This window comes from Geospiza fortis, unplaced genomic scaffold (assembly GCF_000277835.1).
Source record: "Geospiza fortis unplaced genomic scaffold, GeoFor_1.0 scaffold37, whole genome shotgun sequence".
Classification (NCBI taxonomy): domain Eukaryota; kingdom Metazoa; phylum Chordata; class Aves; order Passeriformes; family Thraupidae; genus Geospiza; species Geospiza fortis.
The window spans coordinates 434,642-444,278 of record NW_005054449.1 but is presented as its reverse complement, the minus strand read 5'-3'; the positions used below and the strand labels follow the sequence as shown (position 1 = coordinate 444,278).

The window sequence follows — 9,637 nt, the reverse complement described above, 5'->3', positions numbered from 1 at the left end:
AATAATAGAAATATGAGGAAAGAAATAGTTATGGGTCAAATAGGTAAAGGTCAGATAAGCTGGTCAAATAATGTGATAATTTATATCCAGGAATTTTAGGGTTAAAAATGAGGTTTAAATGCCTCCGGTACATTTCATCACTCCTGATGAAGTTCTGGACTCTTCTCCCATGGAACTGGAGATTAATGAGTTTTTTGATTTCATAATTAACGTGTAACTCATTCCAGCAGCTGAGAGGGATGTGAGGAGATGCCTTCAAATGGAGTTTTTGCCTTTTGCAGGTAAAGGAGCTGGTTTTAAGTGAAGTTTTTGTTTTACAAGGCACCTTGGAAAGGGTTTCTCACTGGGCTTGGCTGAGGGAAGGACTGCAAAGGTTTTGTTGTGATGTTTAAATGTTGAATTCTTCCAGCAACAATCCCTGCTGCCACTGGCACCTGTGGGATGAAGTCAGAGGCAGCTGCTGCTCTGTCAGCCCCTGCACACATTAACCTCTAAATGCCTCCCTGGGGCTGCAGATAAAGGAGATTTGATTCAGGTTTAGGAGATCAAGAAGAGAAAAATACATATTTGTAATAGAAGTTGTGATTTAGATGGTCAGGATGAGGGGAAAATAATAACAGCAATTTAATAGAATCCTTGTAAATCTCCCTAACAAGCTGTAATAAATTTTTAATTGCTTTTTGCAGTGTCCAGCTGCAAATAAAGCTGTGTCTGAAGAGACGTGTAGTGGCAATGTCCACAGCACCCAGGAATTCCAGTCCCAACCCCTTCCCTATTCAGTTTTGGAAGGGATTTCCCACTGAATTGGTGCTGTTCCAGGTGAAATAATTATCCAAACACAAACTGTGCTTATGCTTTATTACAAAATAGCCAGTAGTTAAAGGTTCCAGTCAATAAAATACCAAACTTTTAAATTACAATAATAAAGGCTTAATTGTAACAGTCCCCCTGGTATGAAATGGCACCTTGGTTACACTGAGGGAGGGGTGAGGTTACAGGGAGTATTTTTCATGTGTAGCTGGGGTTAACAAAAAAAAAATGGAAATATTCTGAAGCCAGAGGAGGAAAAGAAGCTTTAGACAGAGGGGACACCGCTGTCACCAAACCATCAGGGCTGGAGCTGCTCTGCAGGAGATCCAAGCTGGGCAGCACAATCCCCTTCCAGACTCAGCTACAGAGGCTGGGCGTGCAAATTTCCTTCATGATGTTTGTGTCTGTCCAGGCAAAAAGCACTGAAAGGAGCAACATTCCCCACTCACATGCAGGTGTGACCCCCTGTGCTTCCAGAGCAGCAGGAAAAGGAGTGAAAGGTGCTTGGTCCCAGCTGGGAATTTCCCAAACAGGTTCTGCTTTTTAAGCTCTGTCCCACCTGCACTGCTCCAAGAAATGTGTGACACCTTCCTGCCCCTCCAGGGACACTTCATGGCCACCTGAGTGCAGGGCAGGAGCTCCTGGGGTGGCTTCACTCTGGGGGAGCTGCACGGGGAGAGCTCAGGAGTCGATCCTTCCATAGGAGGAAAACACTGTGGGAAGAGAAGGAGCTCAGTCAGCAGCACTGCAGGGCTCAGACACCCTCAGGGAACTGCAGCTTTGGGTTGTGTCACGTCAGTGTCCCTTTACTGTGTGTGACAGAAATATTGCAAGCAGAGATTTGCTCACACAGGTGTGATTTTTTTTGGACAGCAGCAGTTCTTGCTCAGCGTGGCATCAACTTTCTCCAGGGAAAAGCCACATCTGTCCCACCCAACTTCTGAGCTTTGGCAGCCTGGTCATTCTGGGGCTGCAGAGCTGCTTGATTTGGGATTTGCCTTTTCCTTTGACTATCCCTAAGGATTTTTCCTGTGACTGAGACAGAACAGACTCCCCCTTCCCAGTGCATTTCTGGGTACTTACTTCTCTCCCTCAGCCCCTGCCCGAAGCTGCGGTAGACGTGAAGCAGAGCCCAGAACAGAACAGATTTTATTGTGACAGAAATGCAGGAGCCAGTGATGAAAGCAGCTTCCAGAGTGTAAGAATTGCCTTTGCCCCACTCCCTGATCACCTGCAGCAAAAGGGAGACACCAAACCATCACCACCTGCTGCCACAAAGCCTTGAAGCCACAACATGCAACCGAATATCTGAGAGGAGTCACCAGGTAGGAATTGTGGGAAAAGAAAAAAGAAAAACCCAACAGGTCACTCTGAAACCAGCTGAGTTTTCTGATTTCATGATGCACAGACAGTGTGGAGTCCTGCTGGGCTCTGCCAGCTCAAACAGCCTGGAATAATGGGAAGCTCATTTGGTAATGGATCCCTGGGTGTTGTGGGTGGGAAGGATGAGCAGCACTGGCCACTCTCAGCATTCCAGCCCTGCCCAGCCTGGCTTCCCCCTGCCCTCCTCTCACCCATCTTGTGGGAGGTGCTCACTGATAAAGGCTTTATCAGTGTTACAGAGCCAAAAAACTGCCCCAAACTGGAGTTTGTTGGGCTTGCACTGCCTTGTTTTGGCTACAACAGGATCCACAGCTGTGGGTGCTGCCGAAGAAATTCTTTAAAATACAACAACTGAGCCCTGGTCAAATGCTCTGGCACCACTTGAGGCTTGTGTGAAGGAGGGGAGGCATTTCTGAGTTGTTTTGTATCTTGAACAAGAATTTGTTTCATTTTTCCCTCATCATTCTTTGCAGGGACTCCCAGAGCCTCTCCCTCTGATCAGTTCAGGAGCAACTTGACTTCATGCCTGTGCTGAAAAGTTGATCCTGGAGAGGAAGGATGGGCTCTGCTCTCTTGAAATCCAGCAGGAGCTGCAGGGAAGGGGAAAGCAACACCCTGGGCCCTGAGGAGGATGAGGGTGAGACCTCCCAGCCTTGTTCTCCTTACCGTGTAGAGAAGGTAGATGAGATAAACCACCTCAGGCACATTCTGGATCAGGAAAACCCACACCAGAGGTTTCAGCTCTTTTAAAATCTGCAAAATAAGATGAGATACAGCTTTTTTAAGGTGCTATATATTCTAAAAAAGCTACATATAGTTGATTTTTCATTGCATTCCAAGTGCTGGCTAAGCTGAGTTCTGAATTTTAGCTTTGCTCTCCATTTCCCTTCTCCAGCTGAGTTTTTTAGCAGGAAATTCAGGCTGTTTTCCCTGAGCTGGGCCAGGAGTGATGATGACTTTTCTCTCTGGGTACACTCAGATTTTCTCTAGCAGCTGAATGTTTTCACAGGTAACAGACTGAAAGCTCCCTGTGGCTTTTTCTCCACTTTTCTTTTTGCCACACAGAAGTGCAGTCACTGAGGAGGGAAATGTGGGAGAGGCAAGAGGATTGAAGTGCCAGGAGAATTTAATTTCACAATTCACCCAGGGCTTGGGAAAGAAGAAAGGGACTGCAGCAGCCCTGGGCTGGGAGGGCAGGTCTGAGCAAAGGAAGGAAAAGCAGCTGAGCCTCTGGGGGTGGGAGCAGTGACTGTGCCAGTGTCAGGATTGGATTTGATGCATCTGATCAGCACCAGGTTCCCCCCAAACCCCAAACTGATGTGTTTTAAAAGCACAATTTTAGCAAGGAAAGCCATCAAAACACATAGGGAGGTGTATTTCAGCTGTCAGGAATTTGTGTGAACGACTAAAGCAAACAGCCCAGGAGCCTAAACCAACATCCACCCCAAAAACCCCTGAACTCCTTCCTGGTAATAAAACCCTCACTTATCTGATGTACTTTGGCCCTGCAATTGTACTTTGATTCTGCAATCATTCTTGGAAGAGAGGCTCAAGATTTCAGAGGAGGTTCAGTCTGACATGAAAAATGCCATTTCAAGCTCACAAATCTTTAGGTTAACCTGGAAACTGTCCCTGAGCTTTGAAGGAGATGCCCCAACAAAGGACCCCTCATCTTTTTGGTGTAGTTTCCTAAGGATTTAAGGCCTGGAGAACTGCTCCCAGTTCACCCAGCCTTGGCAGAGAGGCAGAAATATTGAAGACAGTGTGATCCCCTAGATTTCATTGAAGTGATCAAGGACTGAGACTAAAAACATCCCTCAGAATGGCCCAATGACGAGGTGACTGTTTCACTCCCTGTGCTCAGCTCAGACACAGAACAAAACCTGGCTTCAGTATTGCTGCTGCTCTGCTTTTCTCCATGCTGGCTCCCTTCCCTGGGCAGTGCCAGGGGCTGTGTGTCCCCGGTGTCCCCTGCAGCTGTCACTCACTGCAGTGATGCCCACGGTGACCTTGAGGCAGCCCCAGACGACGCCCGTGGCTGAGATGATGTTGTGCAGCAGGGTGACCTCGTGCAGGCTGATCAGGAGGATGCACAGGCACAGCTGGGGGAGGCAAACATTGCATGGAATCATTCTTGGGAAAAAAATATCTGCCACAAACTCCCCGCAACAGCAACTGGGATCTAAATGTGAATTATTCCTCAAGCAAGGGCAGAGGTAATTCCCTGTATTACAGAGCAGATAGAGCAAAGTAAAGCAGCAGTAAATGAGGATGAGGGGTGCTTACAGAGGTTACAGGTCTTGGGCTCACTTCCCCAGCTGTAATTTCATTGTCTGTCTCACTGCCCTGCTGGTCGAGTTCCCCTCTCCCACTCCAGAATCATTTCCTCAGTGCTGGAGCCTGGAGGCTGAGATGGGCAGCAATAGCCTTGCTCACTTCAGGGTGGGCTGGAGCTCCTGGATGCAATTGTTTTTATGGATAAACTTCCCCAAAAATAAGCTCCTTTTGTGCAGGACAATGACAAAATACATTTTGATTCATTCTGATGGATTTTAGCTAAGCTATGACAAACACATGGAGCTACAGCCATTATTAGGTTAATAGAATGTAGCCATGATATTTTCTGAAAAATCCTTTCCTTAAGATTTTTTCTCCTGAGAAGTTGAAAGGCCTCAGGAACAAAATGTAAACAATGATTATCCACTGCTGTGGAATGCAACAGGTAAATCTTTGATTAGTCCATATTGATTGTTTCTAATTAATGGCCAATCACAGTCAGCTGAGAGACAGACAGTCTGAGCCACAAGCTTTTGTTATCATTCTTTCTTTTTCTATTCTTAGCCAGCCTTCTGATTAAATCCTTTCTTCTATTCTTTTAGTATAGTTTTAATATAATATATATTATTATATTATATTATAATAATATATATTTATATTATTATATATATTACATAATATATATTATAATAATATCATGTATATTAATATCTATAAGATAATAAATCAAGCTTCCTGAAACATGGAGTCAGATCCTCATCTCGTCCCTCATCCTCAGACCCCTGTGAACACCACCACAATATAATAAAGGTAAGAGAGAGGGTTGATTTTGGAAAGGAATAATTCAACTCAGCCAGTCCTAGATATCACCAGGAAGAGGGAAAAAGGGAAATCTTTGTACCTGTGCCTGCAGATCAAAAGTGAGCATGGAGAAGCAGAGGTTGAGCATGAAGTACTGGGCCTGGAGGCTCTCCAGGGCTCCCCCGACCCGGAATGCCATCATGGACTGGCTCTGCATGAGGATCAGGGCACAGATGACATCGAAGGAGCCCACCAGCAGGATCAGCACAAAACGGGCCTGAGGGAAGGAAAAACCAGGGGCTGGCACCAGGCTGGCACCTGGAACCCAGCTGGGAACACACAGGAGCAGCAAAACCTTCACAGAGACTGGCTCTGAGCTTCCTGCTGGAACAAAACCTTCACAGAGACTGGCTCCGAGTTCCCTTCCCCTGCTGGACTTGCAGAATTCCAACAAACACAGGTTTGTGTCTCTTTGTATCCACCCTGCTGGAATTAACACTCAATTTAGGACTGGATTTGATGCATCTAATCAGCACCAGGTTCCTCCCCAACCCCAAAACTGATGGGTTTTAAAAGCACAATTTTAGCAAGAAAATTCCTGCTTTAAGGATGGCTCAAGTGGCAAAATGGGTTACTGTCGCATTCATATTTTCTGGAAAAATCCCTTCACCCAGGGTTTTTCTCCTGGGAAGCTGAGAAGCTTCAGAGAAAAAGGAAAACAAATTCTTATCTCATTTGCTTCTCCTGTGTTTTGCTCTTTTAGAATGTGTGTGGGGATTGTTTACCCACAGGTGATTGTTTCATTGGGTTCTGCTGGGAGTTGTTTTCACTCTGACTCAATCAGAGTCAAGCTGTGTCAGGACTCTGGAAGGAGTCAGGAGTTTTCATTATTATCTTTTTAGCATTCAGTAAGTATCCTTTCTGTATTCTTTAGTATAGTTTAATATATTATAGTATCATAAAATAATAAATTAGCCTTCTGAGAACATGGAGTCAGATTCATCACTCCTCCCTGCCTCATAAATACAATAGGTTACATTGATATGAAAATATTGATAACTAGAAATTATTCTGGCTCAGGAAACAGAGTTACAGCCATCAAAATTACAGTTAGAGCAGTAAAAAAAAAACCCTAAAATTACTTTTCACATTTATAGCAAGCTTTCCTTTGAAGTTCTTGTTTAATATTTAAACTGATGACTTGGCTGTGCATCTTAAAAGGAACCTGCATTTCTTTGATGCCTTTTCCTTATTGGCCCTACCAACCCAGCCTGCTGCAGGTAAAGTGTGTTTAACTGGATGATAAATAAACTGAATGATAAATAAACTGAATTGGCAAAGCTCCTTTGCTGTCTCTCCCTTGTTGGCTGCCACTTCTGAACAGTAGTTTTTGGATGACTTCACAGCTTTTGGAGAAATGTGTGCTAAAAAGAAAGCAAGTGGGAATTTAACTACAAACCTTAGTAAGGGTTAGAATACAATCCTTTAATGAATTTTACTGCTATGAAATGCAAACAAGATAACCTGGAGTGGCATCATTGCAGCTTTTTGTTTCCTTGCAGGTTCCCAGAAATCTCATAAATCACATTTAAGAGCACTGGGTAATGCCTAGCCTAGGTTAGATTTATTTATTTCAGCCAGACATTCCACAGAGGGAACGCTGAAGCAGGGTAGGTGAAGTGAAGGATAAATTCTACAGTAATTTTGTGTAATTCTTTGATATTTCTGTTATTTTTGGGTGCTGCCATAAGGAAACTCAGAGACCAGCTCAGAGAAGATTTGCAGTTGTGGCTGTGCAAGTTTTGTTGTGCAGTAGGGATAATCCAGCCTGATTCTCTGTTATCAGTAACAAAAATACATAAGAAACACAAAAAGAAATTTAAAAAAAACTAAAAAAAAATTTGTATTTAAAATACAAAAATTTAAATACAAAAAAATACAAATATTATATATATTTCTACCTCTTATATCTATCTATATATATTTCTATCTATATATATTCCTATTATATACAATATATATTTCTATTATATATGAGATATAGATGTGAATAATAAATAATAATATACAATAAATAAACCCCTATAAACATAATATAAAATAATATATCATATGTATAAAAACAAATATATAAATAATAATATAACAAATATATAAAAATATAATGATATTTAATAATAGAACAAATATAAAAAAAATCACATATATTACATTAATATAAGATATTTATAATAATATATGAATATAATATATATATGATAAATATAATAATTTTTATATACAAAACAGCATATATAGTAATACATTTAAAAAATAATAATAAATACCTTAAATATATAATGAGTGATTTTTAATATATAATAATTGTTACATAATATTTGATTTTCACATATAAATATGTAAAAATAAAAGTATTATATATATATATAAAAATAAATAAAATATTATCTGTGTTACCACAGACATCCTGCCTTCCCAATGCTGCATTTTCAGCCCCAAGCAGTGAGGGAAGGCAAAGCTGATTTAGGAGCAGGGACTGACCAGGAGCTGCGGTTTCTGGCCAGCAGGGAGCAGGGTGAAGTTGATGATGGAGCGCAGCATCAGCAGCAGGATGGAGAGCACGAACACCACGAGCTCCTGGCGGTTCTCCTGCAGGATGCCCCTGCTCACGTAGTACACACAGAACACTGGGGAGAGAGGGCACGTCAGTGCCAGCTCAGCAGGGCCAAAACTCCCAGCTCTGCACCCAAAGTGAAGGGTCAGAGTGGCCCCGAGGCTCCTCGGTCTTGGTGCTTACCTAGGAGCTCGAGTCAGGTGAGTAAAACACTCCCTGCTGTGTTTAGCACACAAGAAATTAAATAATTAGTTATTATTAGATTATTATTAGTAGTACTATTTGAACATCCAGTATCTCTTATATAAGAAATTTCAGTTGCTGCTTAATCACATTATTATTGTTGTATTTTCATTATTATTTTCATTATTATTATTATATTCATTATTTTCATTATTATTTTCATTATTTCCTTCCCCCAAACTGGGTTTCTTACCAGCTCCAACCAGCTGAATGAAGGAAATGGTGAAATCCTCCTCAGCCTGGCGCACCAGCGTCTCGATGGTCAGCCCTATGACACTCAGCAGGGACAAAATAGTGACACAGAAGTAGATCTTCACAGGGAATGAGAGCTCTGAGCATGGTTTTATCTGTAAAGGGAGAAAATTCTTTTAACACATCATGCAGAATAAATTCATTGCTGTTCCTAAAAATCACATTGAGGCGAGTGGGGTAAATGAGACAGCGCAGGGTTTTCTTTGGGAAAAGGAAGAGAAACTCCCAAACTGCCGAGGAAGGGGGAAGTGTAACTTTATTTCATAATTAATCTCAGCCTAGATAGTCCTGGTTTATACCCAGAGCCTGACTTTGTGCCTCACAGGCCATGGTGTTATAACCCACCACACGGACACTGCCCTCATACGCATCTGTCAGAAATAACATTTTTCCACACTTTCACTTTTAGAAAACTGTAAAGACAGGGTTAGTGTTCTCAGAAAGCCCTTCTCTTCTTTTATTAAAATACTTCAGGCGGAGCAAATCCTGGCAGGAATTTAACACTTGGTTTGTTCAGCTGGAGGAGACTGAGGGGACCTGAGGGGCTGCAGTGACAGCTCAGATCTCTGCTCTGGGACACCCTCAGGGAACCCCTGGAGCTGGGCCAGGGGGGTTCAGGTTGGATTTTGGGAAAGGTTCATCCCCCAGAGGGTGCTGGGCACTGCCCAGGCTGCCCAGGAATGGGCACAGAGGCTGCCAGAGCTGCAGGAGATGCCAGGGGTGCCCAGGGTGGGATTTTGGGGTGATCAATGATCCTGAGGGTCCCAGGAGCTGTCAGGGGTGCCCAGGGTGGGATTTTGGGGTGATCAATGATCCTGAGGGTCCCAGGAGCTGTCAGGGGTGCCCAGGGTGGGATTTTGGGGTGATCAATGATCCTGAGGGTCCCAGGAGCTGTCAGGGGTGCCCAGGGTGGGATTTTGGGGTGATCAATGATCCTGAGGGTCCCAGGAGCTGTCAGGGGTGCCCAGGGTGGGATTTTGGGGTGATCAATGATCCTGAGGGTCCCAGGAGCTGTCAGGGGTGCCCAGGGTGGGATTTTGGGGTGATCAATGATCCTGAGGGTCCCAGGAGCTGTCAGGGGTGCCCAGGGTGTGACTTTGGGGTGATCAATGACCCTGAGGGTCCCTTCCAGCTCAGGACATTCTGCATTTCCATTTTCCCCTCTCTCCCCGTGCCTGGGCCATGGTGTGTGGGTGTCAGTGCCAGCAGAGCCGCCCCTCACCCCTGTGTGCCACTGTCCCGGGGATCTGGGCACGG

The 9,637-nt window shown here is 43.8% G+C and overlaps 1 protein-coding gene across 2 annotated transcripts; it reads right to left on the bottom strand.

Annotated features, from left to right (window-relative positions):
• Positions 1-841: 841 nt before the first annotated feature.
• LOC102037287 lies at positions 842-8,803 on the bottom strand. Of its 2 annotated transcripts, XM_031062523.1 has the most exons (7): positions 8,322-8,802; positions 7,813-7,958; positions 5,372-5,548; positions 4,182-4,295; positions 2,860-2,946; positions 1,894-2,041; positions 842-1,523 (listed from the first exon to the last, which is right to left on the bottom strand). In XM_031062523.1, exons 2-7 carry the CDS (start codon positions 7,870-7,872, stop codon positions 1,492-1,494), a joined length of 618 nt encoding a protein of 205 aa, XP_030918383.1. In that variant the 5' UTR covers positions 7,873-7,958; positions 8,322-8,802; the 3' UTR covers positions 842-1,491. The 2 variants fall into 2 exon arrangements, with proteins under 2 accessions (XP_030918383.1, XP_030918384.1); XM_031062524.1 differs by lacking the exon at positions 7,813-7,958 and having other exon boundaries at positions 8,322-8,803.
• Positions 8,804-9,637: the final 834 nt, after the last annotated feature.

Excerpts from the sequence above, each read along its gene's own strand:
- LOC102037287 (XM_031062523.1), bottom strand. The coding sequence starts at position 7,872 with ATGCTGCGCTCCATCATCAACTTCACCCTGCTCCCTGCTGGCCAGAAA. Across the intron at positions 4,296-5,371 it reads CTTTTGATCTGCAGGCACAG|CTGTGCCTGTGCATCCTCCT; the intron begins GTACAAAGATTT and ends TGCCTCCCCCAG. Across the intron at positions 2,947-4,181 it reads TCACCGTGGGCATCACTGCA|ATTTTAAAAGAGCTGAAACC; the intron begins GTGAGTGACAGC and ends CTTATTTTGCAG.